The following is a 17,500-nucleotide window of genomic DNA, read 5'->3' as shown; positions in this document are numbered from 1 at the left end:
TGGTCACTTTGCAGTTTACATACAGAACACTAATTAACCTTCGAAAAAATGCATTATTTTACATAGATACCTATACAGGTTTCCCACTCATGTGGTCTCTATCACTTACCACCCTCATCTCACTTTTTCTTCTCTTTGTAGATAATTATATTCTGTACAGCAACGGCAACAATGATGTATCTTTACAGGTAAGTACTGTTACTTTGTCTCATAATTTTGTCGTCTGCAGTATTCTTATCATAACTTTACCATCAGTTGATTTGAGTACAACATCAGCTTGTTATTCGCTCCTTTTTAATTCTTTTATTTTATTTTATTTTATTAGGAAAAAGGGAAGCCAAATGGACGGCCTTCTAAATGCTCTAATTAGGTAAGGATATTTCTTTGTGAGTGCAGTAACATGGAAGACCCTCTTTCATCAATATTTTCAAATTAGTCATTCAAGGAAAATACTGTGGCTCACAACGCTGTCTGGTCAAAGCACTACCTGTGAGTGTGAACTAGCTGAAAACAAACTTGTCTTTAAAAAGGTCTTCTTTTTGCTTTTCTTCGCTTCACTTCCTTGCTATCAGGGAAATGTTTCCAACCTGTTGCCATTGATATTTTAGTGTCAGACCAAGTGTGTTTTCAATTAATAATATTTGTTCTTGATGCTGGTGCAGGTTTTTCTTAGGCTCGGATGATTCTAGGAAGCATCAAGAAGGAATAATCGTAAGAGACCATTCTAGAGCCAAGTGGTAAGAATAATACTTTTGATCAGTATTCCTGTGTACTATGTTAAATCTCAAAGGGGCTCGATCATAGTAATATTGGAAAAAGCTGTTGCAATTTCCCTCTCAGTATAATAGTCTGTTGTTTTAATTGTCATACAATTGTACATTGTTTTAATAAATTATTTCGTTTAATTACATTGTTATCCTTATGTGCAAAAAGTTTAATTATGGATCAATTAACTTAATTATAATTTACTTGATTTCAGCTCACGCAGAATAACTGTCAGAATGTTCAATAGAAAGACTGGAGCGAGAATACTAGAAGTAAAATGTTTTATCAACTGAAGGTTAATTTTGACTAAGTATATAGTTTCGTACTACACAATAGTGTAGCACACTTCAGATAAAATAGCCTATTAGAAAACAGTCCTAAGAAAATACGCCCGCTGATTGGTTAAAAATTGTGTTTCTATAACTCGATGGAGACACAGAACTGGCACGAGCTAGCATGAGCTGTTGACGTAGTGATGGTGCGAGAAAAGAGAATTTACATTTTGATAATTAGAGTTAACAAGTTGTTTTCCTTTTTCTCGTCGCGTTGTTTTCTAAAAGAAATAGAAAACATGTACTCCGTGTTTTTATCGAGTTATACAAACACTTGTGAAAGTTTGGGAGAACTCGAAAAAGCTATGGAAACACTCGCCTGCGACTCGTGTTCCGACAGCATTTCTCGTTCTCCCAAACTTTCACTTGTGTTTCTATAACTCGACAGAAACACGGTACATGCTTTTCTATTTCTTAAATAGTAGATACAGCCGTACGCTGATTATCACTGAAATTTTTAAATGTGGTTACTTTATTATAAATAGTGGATTCAACGCTGAAGAATTCCCAAGGAACAGTCCACCACGTAGAATATTTAATAGAAAGACGGTGAAATCAGCTACAGCTGCATGCCAGACATCAAGCAAAACATCGAATGTCACAACAAAATTATCCACTTTACGGTCACGCATGAATATGAACGAGTCTCAAAAATTGTGCAAAGTTCTGCAGAAAATCTGCTGACTGCCCCATGAATGGCCATTGCCTCAGGAAATCCATCGTATATCAAGCGACCATAACTACAGAAGACAGCAAACGAGATGAGACTTATGTTGGACTAACTGAAAACACTTTTAAGACCCGCTTCGTGAACCATAAAGTATCATTTAACAACCCTAGCAAACAAATGAGCACCGAGCTAAGTAAATATGTATGGAACCTTAAAGACAGCAACATTAACTTCCAGATTACCTGGAAGGTTTTGAAGCAGGCTATGGCGTCTGTGTGAGAAATATTTCATAGTCTGCAAGCCCCATCAAAGTAGCCACTCTTAACAAGCATAGTGAGCTTGTATCTTTGTTTAGACATGCTAGTAAATTTCTTGTTATGCAGTAGAATCTATTGAAGCAGTGTTGTATCCAGTAGTAACCACAGTTAAAAATTTCAGTTATAATCAGCATACGTACGGTTGTATCTACCATTATGCTATTTTATCTGAAGAGTGCTGTACCCATTGTGTAGTACGAAACTATGTAGTAATAAAATGCCTAGTCAAATCTTCAGTTGATAAAACCTTGTACGTCTGGTAATTATAATTTTTATATATAAATAGAAGGCTATTAATGATTATTAGTATAATTACATACTTGAATGGTTATTTAAGATTCTCTGCACTGATTGGACTTGAGTTGATTATATTATTATGTGATAATCACCTGAGCAGTTTTTTCAAAATTGGCCGTAAGCCTTTTTGTCAAGGTCATAAATAAAAAATTAATTGTTAGGGTCAGAGAAAATGCATATTTTTTCAAGTAATCACCTAAGTATGTAATTATACATGTACAAAACGATATTATTCACCTCAGGCTCAGTGAATATCAGTGAACAAAAACCGCGACTTCATCTCGATTTTTATTTTAATACCAATATTCAGCTCGCCTTTCGGCAAATAATATTATTGTTAATTACAGGGCTTGAAGTAATGTTTAACAAAGTTATAAACTTAAGAGGCTGTAAAATTGGAATTCAAACAAAATAATTTGATGAAGAGATTATTGATTCTGAGGATGATATCGATGGAGACATTGGATCTGTGGTCTTGAAATTATACCTATAGAGTGTCAAGCCTTTCTTTTCGCAGATATCGATTTTCATGCATGCCAGTTATGGTGACACTTTTCCTAAAAATGGTCAAAATTTAAATGTTCCAAAAATAAAGTGTAGTAAAGTCCTGTCAAAGCTCTGCAAGGGCACATTCTTGAAAAGGAAAACAGAACCGATCGCTCATGAGAATGCGAGGAGACAGAAATTGTAAAGAAGTCTAAATGAACGGTTTTTTCTTGGGGTCACCTAGCTGTCCACTTATGAGAGTGTCTCCCAATAGAGCTTTGACTGTACTGGAAAATGTGTTTGCAACTAATCTGTGGAGTTTGTGAAATGCTTCCTCTTAGGTTACAGCCGACTTCAAAAGCCTTTTGTACTGGATATCTTATTCAACTGGTTCCTGTACTTTTAGGACATCTCAAATATTTAACGACAAGACCAGGTTTGTGTTCTTATTTTAATTTATAAACTCATTGTTATGATTTTATCATTAAAGACAGTATAGAAAGGTCATGATGAAAATGTTCATCAAAGATCACTTCAAGTCTGATGGTGGTGCCAAGCTTTTTATTATTATTATTATCATTATCATTATCATTATCATTAGCATTAGCATTATTATTATCATCATCATTATCATTATCATTATTATTGGACTACTGCATGTGCAAGAAATGAGAACTTCAGAAAGGTTTTATTCTGCAAATTAATTAATTTGCTAATGCTAATGATAATGATAATGATAATGATAATGATAATGATGATGATAATAATAATGCTAATGCTAATGATAATGATAATGATAATGATAATAATAATAAAAAGCTTGGCACCACCATCAGACTTGAAGTGATCCAGAAAACGGCTCTGGTGGGAATGGCTAGACTCCTAAGAAACGTTTTGACCCTTTAGGGAATCAGGGGAGGACTCCCTTGGGAACTTTAGGAACTTGTTGGTACAAAAAAACAATTGACCAGGCCAGGAGCACCTTTTAAGCCTGTGATGTTACATAGCAGTAATAATAATAATAATAATAATAATAATAATAATAATAAATAATATGTAATACATAATTGTAATTGACAAGAAAGAGTGAAAGGGGATAATCATCGATATTGCTGTATCAGCTGATGTAAGAGTAGGGGAAAAAGAAAGGGAAAAAGTGGAAAAATACCAGGACTTGAAGAGAGAGATCGGAAGATTGTGGACACTCAAAATGGTAGAAGTCGTACCGGCAGTGATAGGAGCCCTTGGAAGTGTCACCAAAGGATTTGATAGGTGGATTGAAAAGTTAGGGATACCATTCAATGTTGGAGTAATGCAAAAAACTGCCTTGTTGGGAACTGCAAGGATATTGAGGAAAGTGTTGGAAATGTAAAGAAGAGAGAATTCTGTTAGCCTTTGGTCATCTTTTATGACTGGTCTAACAGAAGAAAAGACGGCAATGACAACAGCCAGAACATCATTGATGTTAAAAATAATAATAATAATAATTATTATTATTATTATTATCATTATTACATATGTAAATGGCTAGTCGAGACTTTCCAATCTTATTTCTAAACCCTGGGCCTTGCTTCACAACTCTTCGATGTTCACAAGCTTGTTAGACTAAGATATGATAATTGTGTGAAGAAAAGTATATTTTTCAGTATCAGCCACTCTCCTTGGGGCTTTTCACTAAATTACAATGCTCTTTGGAGGATTTATGCCATACTGGTCATTATGCAGTGTAAAGTCAGTTGAAGAATGAACAATAGATGCTCCTATTCAGAGCAAGACCAGACCAAAACATTAAGGACTTATAATTAAATTATGTCCACTTGCGTTTCAGTAGTGAACATGCAGGTTCTTAAGCATCCAGCATGGTTTTTGGTTTTTATTGCTAAGTGAGGACGTGACAATGGGCCTATAGCCTATTACATCTGAGGAGGCTACAAAGGCAGCAGCTTCTCTTCAGTTCTTTGAGGACTGTGAGTGTCTGTGAAGTTGAGAATTTTGAACCAATGACCTTTAATTAGGCTCAGTAGTCCAGTCTACCAACTGAGCGGGCCATCTGACTGTAAACAAAAGGAGACTTAGTGACTTGGGAAACGGTTTGGCTTTGGTTGCACCTTTAAGCAACTCTAAAATTGTAACTATTATATTTTGTGCTTTAACTTTCTATAATTAAAACTTGTGGCAATGAATGGCATGGCTGTAGTGATAGCCGAGGTACAAAATGATTTGACACAGTTTTGTTCCTGACCCACACATCCTTGTGACTCTTCACTTTATGTAGTTATAATTATAATCACCAAGTGTCCCTTAACACTGTAGCCAGACACTATAATGGCAAATTTGTTTTTACATTTTGTCCATCATTATTTTTGTGTCAAGTAAATTTTGACAATAATTATTATTTTGTTTTTTCCTGTGCTTGTTAGGACTATTCTTTAGGAGTCTTATCAACAAGGATTGCTTTGCTTGTGGTTTGTTCCTTGGTAGCTTTGTTGCAATTTTTAAGGTGTGTATTCTAGCAAAATGTATTGGGTAATTTTCTGACCAAATATCATAAGGATGTCTTACGTAGGAAGTGTACTTAACTATCAAGCTAGTCCATATAAAGGCTCTTATAATCTGGCAGGTACAAAATGTGGGTCTCAGGTCACAGGTCTCTGTTTTACCAGTAAAGAAACAAACCTAAACTGCATTCATTGGGTGGGTGACCTGGTCAGAGTTTTTTTTCTGTCCTTGTGTGGGCCCATTTCCATTACATGTAGTAGAGCTAACACTCCCATGGTTCATATGGGGGTACAAAACTAGCACTTCATGTACATTACACTCTAATCAGTTAAGTCTGTTTAAACATTCATTAAAGCAAACCTTAGGCCTAATTAGACCTAAACAAGAGTTTTTAGGCATAAGGTTAGCTTTAATGAACGTTTTGGTTTGTTTTTGCCGTGGTAAAAAAGAAACCTGAGGGACTAAAATGTTTAGCCAATAAGACGCCAGCTTCCCCTTTATTGTAAGATACTTTTGTGCTGTAGTATAACAATATTTTTATTGCTATGTACTACATTCAGATTTTATCATGGCACTATTTGACATTATCGTTACTTGTTTTTCATAACTACCATAATTCATGTTTACACAATATTTGTGTTTTGATGGTTGGTGACCACTTTTTTGCCATTTTGAAAAAAAAAAACAAGTTGTTTTTTATCTGAACATTTTATCAGTATCTATATAAGAAAGAGAACATCATCTTGACAGTGCTGATAGCATACTTTCAGCACTCAAAGATAAAATTTGTATCCCTGTGAGGACTTGTAATGTCCTCTATATCAAATAAATAATTGAGTCTAAGCCAGTTTCCAACAATAAGGTAAGTGTTAAGCTTTAGGATGTTGCCTACTGTTGTTATTGCTCATATGTTCTGTGCATCTCAAGATACTCACTTATGTCCAGGTTTGACCCTAATTAGATGCACGCCCAATTTTGACATCCAACACAAAGTGTCCCTTTAAGTCTAAGCATTTGCTACCTATTTTCAACAATAAGGTAAGGGTAAAGGTTAGCGTTATTTTTAGCTTTGGGTAAATGCAGCAGTTAATCTTCACTTAAAGAGCAGCATTTGGGGGACACTTTGTGAAATAAATTGTCTGTGTTCTGAGACACAAGTGATGTTGAAGTTGGCTAGAAGAGCAAGGGGACACTTCGTGACGCTTATTGAAATCCGCGTGCATCTAATTAGGGTCAAACCTGGACATATCTCCACTTACTTGGGTTTCCTGTGGGCGGTGCTTACTCAGGGTTTTCAATGAGAGCCGATGGCCGGTGAAATTTGCCGTCTGTTGCCCGTAAACTCCCCGCCTACTTTTCCTTGGACGTTACCCCAAATTTTACAAATAACACAAAAATCATCCGCACAGAACCCGAACCTTGGATCCAAAAAGTTTTGCTCCTGAAGAACAAAAGACGCCTAAATTCTGAGTAATTTCGGGGGCGGTTTCCCTGGCCATGTCAAAGATCGAGCACACACGTTTTTGAGGCAGCTGTGCAGAAGTCCAGTACCTGGCATAAGCTGTCTGACATTCAGTCTGTTCGGTCAGGACAGATAAAATACATTGCATCCAGCTGTACAAAATGCAAAGTATCCTTAAAGGGGGCTATGTCACAATATTTTAGAGTCTTTTTAAAACCCAAATCACTTGTGATGTTTCGAAAGTTCTCAAATTGCACTTGTCTATGGCTCATACAATTTTGAGATCTTTCTAAAAATCACTTGTGCTGGTGGTGGACAAAACACTGACCCCCAGTCCATGCACTAACCCGATGGACTACCCAAATATAGCTTTCAATAATAATTGTTTGTGATGGCCGATTACTTCATGTAAGTGAAGTGAAACCAGTGCAATTCCTGGATTTAGTTGCATGTGGCCATATGGACAAAAATAAACAAGGTATGTACTCATTCGAAATCGTATTTCAAGAGTTAGTCCATTTGAGTAGTCCGCCAGGGTAGTCCTTGAACTGGGGGTCAGACTGTGTTTTGTCCACCAACACTCATGCCCATAAATCACGAAATGCACTCACATTCAAACTATTTCCTATACATGATTATTGCCATCAACCACTTATTATACTGACTCACTACTCTCGTCATTTAACAGTACATAAAACTCTTGTTAGATTTTGCTCACCCCGATGGAGGGCTAACAATTATTGAAACGTCTGCTTGCATATCTTTCTTACAGTTGGTTAATTTACCTTTAGCATCTTACTGCTTTAATGGGATTTTTTGTAGTTTTTAAAATGCTCCAGAAATGAAGATCTGTTATGTATGACTTAAATTCTGTGCTTTGCTAAATAAAATATATGTGATTTAAGGTTGTGGAGTGGGTGCTAGGACTTTTAAGAAAGAAGACAGATGAAATAAATGCTTTAGTTGCTGGTAAGTTTTTTTTATAATATAATTTCTATATTTACAGCATAAGCTGACTTAATTATGATTGTTACAGCGATTGTAAAGAAATAAATACTTTTCTTTAATTCTAAAGAAGAAACAGTGAATGCATATTGCTTATACAATACAATAATACAATACATACTTAATTGACCGCTCCCCATTGGGGCTTTTCAGGGCCAATGAAACAACAAAACAGAACAACAACAACAACAACAACAACTGTTAAGAATCCCAACTGGCTGGAGACAAACCAGTTGGCTATTTACAAGTGCGGCTGGGAAGTTGAACCAGGGACTGCCAGGATCAAATTCAACGAGTGGTCAGAGTGTGTCTTGAACCTGGGATCTCTGGATCTCAAGGCAAGCGCCCTAACCACTGGGCCACACTGCCTCCTTATCAACTGAAGCAACTCTTAATCCGACAATGATTTGTTGTTATAACCTTGTAAATATAGTTTGCTTCTTTGCATAGCAGGCACAGCGCTGAAGTAGTATTGCAGATCAGCAAAGTAATATAGAACAGCATAATATGACAGGCAGGAGGCACACATCACCACAGTTGTGTTTATACCAGCTTTAAAGCTAAAAATATTAAATATTGTTATAATATATATATATATATATATATAAATTTTACAGTCAGATAGATAGAGAGATGGTCATTGCAATGTAGGTAAGTATTATAGTGTTGTGTAGTGTAGTGTAATGTATGTTGTAGTGCGAAGTGTAGTGTAGTGTACTCTAGTATGGTACATGTATTGTATGCCACAGCATAGTAGATATAGTATAGTGAAGGATAGTGTAGTGTGGTACAGTACTTATTGTTTATGTAATGTTTAAAAAACGAGCAGCAGTGTTTTATCGGGGCTTTTGAAAAACATTCCACAATGAGCGTGTCCCTCTGGACTCAAAACAATGGTTTAAATTGTGAGAGGTGAATATTAGCATAGAAGAAAACAAGCTATGCCTTTAGTACCGGTATTCTTTGTATAAAGAATACTAACGAGGAGTGTTTTATCAGGATATAAAGCTCATACATGTGTCGTTCTATCGATGTTTTGATAGGCTGTTAGACTAATGAATTATTAATGAGTTCTTTAAATTTCATACTAACTGAGTTGGAGGTCCGTACCGTGTAAAATTACAGTACGGACGGAGAAAACAAGGTAAGATGTTATCTAAATTTCAAATCTAGCGGGCCGTACAACTGGCTGTACTGTAGAATTTACAACCCACTAATTTAGCCAATCACAGTGTGTGTACTATGTGAAAGATATAGTAAAATTTTATATAGTGCAGTGTTGTATTATAAAGCTAAAATATTCTTGAGGAAAGAACAAAGGAAGTTAATTAATTTGTTTTACAACATTTTCTGTACATTAACCTTTTGTTCTAGATTTTTTGTTAGATGTTTGGATGTCTCGTACTACAAAAATAATGGTTGGATTTGAACACTGACTACATGCATTCAATACATAGTTTGCAAAATTTGTGTTCAATACATAGTTTGCAAAATTTGTGTCAGTGTTGTATTAGACCTACCTGTACAAATTCTTAGCTTTGTAGTGTAATCATATTTAAATGCAGTAAATTATTTCGATTCTTCCATTTTCATTTCAGGTGGATTGGCAGGCCTGTCCATGATCTTTTACAAAAGTTCTACTATAGCGTTATATGTGGCGTCAAAAATGTTTGAGGTAAAGTTTGTTGGAAGGATTATAATTTTAAACACAACTTATTCACCGGGCCCCAGTTGTTCGAAGGGTGGATAGCGCTATCCACCGGATAAATCACTATCCACTGCATAACTCAATTGGTTTTGTTAGTGTTTATCCGCTGGATAGTGATTTATCTGGTGGATAATGCTATCCACCTTTTGAAAAACCAAAGCCAGAAGATTTGGTTGTATCAAACAATTTGATAAATGTCGAATTTCCACCATGAAAGATTTGGAAAGCTGACGTTTCGAGCATTAGGCCTTCGTCGGAGTTAAGGGCTATTAAACGCTCGAAATGTCAAATCTTTAATGCTGGAAATTCGACCTTCATCAACTTGTTTGATAAAACCAAATTTTCATGTTTCACTCTCCCACTAATGCAGCACCACAGTTTCTGTAGAAAGTAGAAATTTATTTATTCACCAGAAGGTTCAATTTGATTAAGTGATGGACTTTGAGGCATGAGGTATGACTGAAAAAGACAACTCAAGAGCTGTCATTGAAATAGCATCATTCTGAAAATGCTTTGATTTTATAGTCTCTTTGAAGATATGGACAATTTAAGCTATAGAGGATGTTTTCTGTGTTTCCATAGCCTCATCTAAACACTTCGGGGAGTTGGGAGAATTCTCAACAGTTATGCAAACCCTCTACTGCATTTTGGGTTTGCATAACTGTCTCGAGCTCTCCCAACTCCCTGACTGTTTAGATGAGGCTATGGAAACACAGAAAAAAGTCCTTTTTATTTTATTTTATATTAATGCTTAGGTGCGCAATAAAAGACAATACACACAACTTGGTCGTAAACGAGGGGCAGGGAATGTACTGGCAAGGCGCGGATAATACCCACCGCCGGTATGGACCACCGGATGAGGGGCCTCGGCAACTAGCCGAGGGGGTGCCTCATGCCTGTATTGCAAGGCGGGCATAGTTGCTGGCATAATGTCCTGGGGCCAAGTTAACCCAGTCCAGCAGAGTAACAATATGCCCTCTCCCTAACGGGGCTTCAGCACAGGGCTGAAGGGGTGCCGCAGGCAGCAATTCCCCGCCCATAGTTTATTAAAAAGAACTATTAACTAGGTTACAGTATGCTCGTGAGCAAGATACACAGGAACCAGAAAGCAAAAAACGGGGAGGGAGGGAGGGATAAAATGCTGAGAGAAAAACTAAACGAGTTGAACTTTGGAAAATTTCAAGCCGAGAGGGCTCATATGGCGGGAAGAATGAGAGAGCCAAATAAGGTAGTCACGTGATGGGAAGTCACTCCTTTCCAGGATCTCCCAGCATCTTACCAGCATTAACATTTATTTTATTCTAAAATATCATTTAATGCTTAGGTGCGCAATAAAAGACAATACACACAACTTGGGCGTAAACGAGGGGCAGGGAATGTACTGGCAAGGCGCGGATAATACCCACCGCCGGTATGGACCACCGGATGAGGGGCCTCGGCAACTAGCCGAGGGGGTGCCTCATGCCTGTATTGCAAGGCGAGCATAGTTGCTGGCATAATGTCCTGGGGCCAAGTTAACCCAGTCCAGCAGGGTAACAATATGCCCCCTCCCTAATGGGGCTTCAGCACAGGGCTGAAGGGGTGCCGCAGGCAACAATTCCCCACCCAAAACGCCGAGATAGACGAGGAGTGCCCTGTGCGAGGCCCATTTAGTGGTTTTGCTCCCACTTGACAGGGAGAAAGAATGACCCCATCTCTACGAGTTCCAAAGGCGGAAAGCGAACGTTGCCTGCCCAAAGGGTGAAAGGAGAGAACCCACGAGTGGAGATAGGGGTCACGACATGAGCATAAAGAACGGAGCCAATGGGCATCGCACAGAGACTGGAGGGGGTAGGACCCTCGCACAAAACATTCAACTGGAGAGGATAGGACCCTTGCGCAAAACATTACTGTCAGAATACTTATTAATCGTAGTATGACATGAACATGAAAAGGGCAGAAGGCCCAAAGACAATGTCACAGAAAGCGGTCGAATGGGCCTTGTTTGTAAGAAACCGGTGGCCATCGTACAATGACTGGAGGGGATAGGACCCTCGCACAAAACCTTCAACTGGAGGGGATAGGACCCTCGTGCAAAACATTGTTGTCAAAATAACCATCAAACAACATGAACTTGAAAGGGGGAGACAGCCCCAAGCAAGAATGTCACAGAGGGCCCTAAAGTGTTGAATGGGCCTTGTTCCTGTTATTGATGTTTTGAGTTTTTTTTTTTGTTTTGTTTCGTTGGTTTTGTTTTTGGTGACCACGGGTGAAAACGCTATACGTTTGGAACTATACAAAACCATGACATGAGCGGAAAGGACCCAAACCAATGGGCGTTCCATAGAGACTAGAGGGGATAAAGTCCCTCGCACAAAAACACTCTAGTAGGGTAGTCTAACCGAAAGCCCACAGAGGCTAAATGGGCTTTTATTATTTTTTTTTTTTTTGTTTTGTTTTGTTTTGTTTTGTTTTTTTTTTTTTTGTTTTTTTTGTTTTTTTTGTTTTGGGTCTGTTTTAAGGGTACTATGGCATTAAGCTAAGGATAGTGATCCCACCTATGGCATGTTGTGAACAGAGGAATGGAAGGCGGGTACGTCGAAACGCCTGAGAGAAATGGGTTGGGAGGGGGATAGCCCAGATCTATGTGACAGAGATTGGGATGGATGCAAAGAAAATTGCTGGGGCCATAGGTGGAAACACTATAGGTTTAAAACTTCACGAAAATTAGGATAAAGTTATCCAAGCAACTGCCATAGTATGTTACTAAATGCAAATGTCAATGAGACACTCTAGTGTTCTCAAAGATTCCTGGGGGATTTGTTAACAGGAGGAGCAGGAGGCCAGTGACTGGGGGACTTAACGTAGTGTTTCCTTGGGGGTCCTGATGTAAACTTGGTATGCATTAGATTTCCAGCGACCCAGAGTTTTGATTAGCCAGTCAGGAATGCCAGCGGCTCCAGCGGTTGTAGCGGCACCAATTCTAAAACTGTGAGAGGCATAGCAGGAACTGTCAATGTTGCAGAGGTTTAGGAGAGTCCTTAAGTTGTTGGTGAGTGAAGTCCGGGTGAGATTGAGTCCACAGGAGAATCTGAAGAGTGGCTGGCCAGGGTCTCGAGTTGCAGTTTGGAGCATATAGTCTTGCAGAGCAGTGACCGCACATACGTCTGAGTATGACCTTGCGATAGTGAGCTTGGCTGTCTCCCGGAAAGGGTCAGTTTTGGACTTTTTGATTACGATGTCAAATGAAATAGGGTAGCGGATGTTGGGGTGGAAAGAGATGTCAGATCTAGCAAGATGGGACTGAGGGTCGAAATTGCCATTGCAGGTAAATTCCCTGCTTCTTAAAAAGCCAAAAAATGCAAGGGTAAATGCAGCCCATAGCATAGAAGAGTCAACATCGGAAGACTGAAATGGATGTCACTTAGCATGGATGCGATGGAGAGCCGAAGAGGTGATCGGGTAGCGAGCCTTCTTTGCGGTGCCATGGGAAAGTTTGATCCCCCTCAAAGTTTTGTGAAGGACTGGCATTGCCGAAAGGTCCAGGGGACAGCCAAACTCAATGTGAAGGTTGTTGATTGCTGCCAGATAAACTTTAATTGTGCCGTAAGAGACTGTGTTGGACAGATGAGTAACAAAATGGATCAGGGTGGACTCGTGGGCAGGTAGAAAAGGGTGTTGGGGGGAAATGAGCTTGTGGGAAAGGCAGAACTGAATGAAATGGCGCTCACCGGTGGAGTATGTCCGACAAGTTGAGGTGGCGATGGACTTGAAGATATAGGTGGCGGCCTGTATGGTCAAACCTTGGTCAGGAAAAGAGGGATCAGGCATGGAACTGGCGATGCATGTGGTGAGAGCTGGTGAAAGCAGGACATCTGAAATCGAGACAGGCTGTCAGCAATGCCATTGTCGACTCCAGGCACATGTTTGGAGGTAAAGGTAAAGTTGAAGAGGAGGGTTTGGCGGGTGATTAAACGGACAAGGTTCATGATGCGGGGAATTCGGGAGCTCTTAGTGGATAGAATAGTGACGGTTGCTTGGTTATCGCAATAAAAACAAATTCTCCTATTGGCCCACATGGGGCCCCAGAGCATGCAGGCAAGGTAGATAGGGTAAAGCTCCTGCCAGGTAATGCTAATGCCTGTGACAGGGTTAAGGTGGTGACCTGGAAGCCATGAGCCTTGAAACCACTGATTATCGAAAAAGGCTCCAAAGCCAATAGAACCTGCGGCATCGGTATAAAGATGGATATCAGGGGATTGTTCGGTGAAGGGGGGGAGAAACAGACTGACCCCATTCCAGTGGTCAAGAAAAAGTTGCCACATGACGACATCTTTCCTGAACTCTCTGTTAAGGTAAATGAGTTGCCCAGGTTTGGAGACATTGTGGGTTAGGTTGATTATGCGTTGCATGAAGGGGCGTCCGGGTGAGATAACCTTGCAAGCAAACTGTAAAGACCCGATGAGGGACTGGAGGTCACGCAAAACGCAGGCCCTTTTTGAGGACCATGTGTAAAGTAGGGTGCGGGTGCGTATTAACTTATCCTCAGGAAGCCGAGCTTGCATTTGGACAGAATCAAGGGTAATTCCCATAAACTCCAGAACTTGGGTGGGGCGGAAGGTTTTGTTAGGGGCAAGGGGGATGTTTAACTCTGTGAAGAGGGTGAGGATCCTACACAGGGCTGTCGCGCAGTGGGAGGGGGGGAGGTGGTTGAACGATGAAGAAATCGTCCAGAATGTGGATGATAGAAGGGATCTTTAGATAGTGCTTAACTAACCACTCCAGGGATTCAGAAAGCTGATTAAAAATGAAGGGGGCGCTCCGGAGGCCAAAGGGAAGGGCTTTGTCAAAGTAGTAATGGTCTTTCCAGGCCATTCCCAGGAGCTCCCAGTCCTCAGGGTGAACAGGGATTATCCTGAAGGCAGATTGGATGTCGGTTTTGGTCATGAAACAGCCAGGGCCATGTTCAAGAACCATGGAAATGGCATCATCGATACGTATGTATTGGAGGGTGAAGTCTTCAATGGGTATACAGGCGTTTAAGCTTTCGGAGGACCCCTTAGGATAGGATAGGTGAAAAATAGTACGCCATTTTTCGCTGTTCTTCTTTGGGACAAGGCCAAGGGGGTGAATCTGAAAGTTTTCAAAAGGGGGGAATTGGAAGGGGCCGGCAATGCGGCCGAGCTGAACCTCATCAAGGAGGTTGGCCTCTATGATTTGGGGTTGACGGTTCGCAGATGGAAGGTTAGAGGCGAATCTAGAGATACGGGGCCCCTTATAGCCCACCCTGAAGCCATTGGTCAAGCCTGCACAAAGGTAGGAAACAGAGTTCTGATCGGGGTGGTGTTGAAGGAGGTCACGTAACAAAGGGACATTAATGGGAGTTTGGGCCTTTTGGGACTGCAAGAAACTAGTGGTTCGCTGATTTTTTATCGCCATGGCCTCTAGTTTTTGAAGAGGAGTCTTCATGGGGGTAGGAGGGGTGCTCTCCATTACAGGTCTTACAGCGGTGAATGAAGGGGCATGGGTCTTTGCTGCACTGGATTCCCCGGTTGAAGTTGAAGCAAATTCCGCGTGAAGGTGGACTTAGGGCAGAGAGGGAGCAGCCGTAAGTGGTGTGATCCCCACTCCCACAGATTGAACAGGAGGATTTCGCTTGCCCAGTAAATTTCATAAGAAAAAGTTGAGGTCCCGCTCTCCCCAATTAACGGCGAGGTTTGTAGCTGCTTTCCGACGGAAGTCAATGTCATAGGAAAGCCATGCGAAACCCGCGAACTTCCTTTGCGCTGATCGAATAATCTCTTGATAGGAAAACATCTCTACCGCCCTTTGGGGAAAGGAAGTGAGAAGAACAGTACAATACACAGCAAAGGCCGATAGCCATTTGTCGATGGAATCAATATGGGTTTTCCTTTTCCGAGAGGAAGAGGGAACACTGAGTTGTTTTCCGTCGAAGGAAATACATACCCCGGGAAGATCGTTGTCTGAAAGACATGAGTTCTCTGGCAGCAATGTGTCAAACTCAACTTACTCACCCTTTAATATTGCCTGTTTAACTTTGGTAGGAACATGTGCTGATAGCGAAGACTGTCCTTGAGAGACAGAGGGAGGGATGTCATTGCCGGCGCTGGGTTGGTTGAGAAGGCTGGTGACGAAGTTGGGATCGCTGAGGTCCAATTGCCGTGGTGTTTGTCGAGCTGTCACAGGTTGAGGTGGAGGCACTTGCGGTTGAGGCAGGGACTGAGTTGGCTGTATATTCTTAAGTTTTTCGTCCACGATGGTGGAGATAAGAGTGGCTAGCATGGTTGGGGACGGGTCCGTGTTTGAAGCACTTCTTGCTCAGACGCCATCTTGGATTGGATTAGACCGTTGCTGCCTGCTTGTTTCGGGCAACGTGTCGTCAGGAATGGTGACAGTTTCTGGTGAATCTACACAGGGGAAAACGTCCTCAGCAGAAGCACTTGAAGTACACGGGTTCACAGTGGGGCGTGAACGTTTCGTTCGGAAGGATGGGTATCCGCGCTTCGGGTCCGAGAGCTACAAGATGGTGCAGATGTATCTACGGTGTGAAGGCGTTCAATCAATTGTTCCCAGGTTCCAGTTATTGGTAAATTGTTTTGTGATAGCAGGGGGCGTAAAACTTCATTTGTGAGGCCAGCAAATTCCATAGCAGGGATTAAAATGCTGAGAGAAAAACTGAACCAGTTGAACTTTGGAAAATTCCAAACCGACAGGGCTCATAAGGCGGGAAGAATGAGAGAGCCAAATAAGGTAGTCACGTGATGGGAAGTCACTCCTTTCCAGGATCTCCCCGGTATTTGCTTACCAGCATTAACATCTATTTTATTCTAAAATATCATTTATTAACTTTGCCAGTCAAGCTGGCAGAGCACCATAACAGCTTGCACCAGTTACCCCCTTTTTTACCCTCCCAACCATGATACACAACAGAAGACCGACCACAACACCGGGAACTACGTGCCCTACTCTTGGCGACAAGTTTGTGTGTTCTTTTACGTCCCACAGGATTATTAACATTGAAGGGTTGTGAGACGGGACCTCCGGCTTATCGTCCTTATCCGAGAAGACTTGAAAGTCTAACCATTTGCAGATGTAATTACAAAGGCAGCACTTTCTCCTCAGTTATTTAAAGACCCTGAGTGTTGGTCTTTTGCTTTGTAAAATATTTCTCCAAGATAATTATTCAACAAATGAAGGAAGATGCTGGGTTTTTTTTACGTCTTGATTGGAACACATTTTCTTGATACACGCTCATATTTCTTACCAACCAGTCAAAACATGCATCTGCAGACTACTAAACCAATCAAAATTCGTGTGATGTCACAGCCGTGTTTCCATTCTCTAATCTAAACACAGCTATTGACCAATGAGATTGCGGGTACTATCCTAATTATTTTATAAAAACTTTTGGTCCTGTCTCGCAACACAAGTTGTCTAGTTGTCTCACAATACAACAAAATTTAATGTTTGGGATGCTGAAAATCTCACCTAAAAGAATTGGAGATGCATTATTTAAGAATTGTTACCTCATGAAGGAGGCACATGTGGATTCTTTGCCAGTCAACATGGACATATTAGGGAGCTTAAGCACGCACGTTTTTGAGGCGCGAACGGCAACCGGAAGAGAAAATTTAACATGCCACGCCAGTGGTGTCACCCAGATTTTTATACAAATCATCTCTAATTGAGAAAAGATACTTAGCAATGTGAATGTGGTTGTGTAAAGACAAGTTAAAAGCGAAAACAGCTCACTTCCGCTCGCTAATAATTCAGAGCACTCCAATACTAAATATTTACACGATAAAGAGCTTTTAAGGGCGATCTGTCCATCAGATATTTATTTAAACCATTTGCCCCTGAGAGATTCCTCACTGACATGCAAAACTGTCTGGCATTAGACAAAGTAAGAAATTAGAGTGTCTCTTATAGTGGGCAAAGAATGACTGTTTCTTCACTGGA

General features: G+C 40.4%; 1 protein-coding gene across 1 annotated transcript in view; it reads left to right on the top strand.

The window, feature by feature from the left end:
* Positions 1-17,500, top strand: part of LOC138052620 (transmembrane protein 135-like) — a 41,519-nt gene that overhangs the window by 13,283 nt on the left and 10,736 nt on the right. The window contains exons 5-11 of the mRNA XM_068899161.1: positions 142-188; positions 326-370; positions 663-737; positions 3,209-3,303; positions 5,288-5,367; positions 7,734-7,797; positions 9,432-9,508. Of these exons, the coding sequence (XP_068755262.1) occupies positions 142-188; positions 326-370; positions 663-737; positions 3,209-3,303; positions 5,288-5,367; positions 7,734-7,797; positions 9,432-9,508 (483 nt within the window). The remainder of the gene's footprint in view (positions 1-141; positions 189-325; positions 371-662; positions 738-3,208; positions 3,304-5,287; positions 5,368-7,733; positions 7,798-9,431; positions 9,509-17,500) is intronic.

The sequence above is a fragment of the Montipora capricornis genome, chromosome 6, assembly GCF_036669925.1.
Source record: "Montipora capricornis isolate CH-2021 chromosome 6, ASM3666992v2, whole genome shotgun sequence".
NCBI classification, from domain to species: domain Eukaryota; kingdom Metazoa; phylum Cnidaria; class Anthozoa; order Scleractinia; family Acroporidae; genus Montipora; species Montipora capricornis.
The sequence above is the reverse complement of the archived record's forward strand: the minus strand, read 5'-3'. Positions and strand labels throughout refer to the sequence as shown.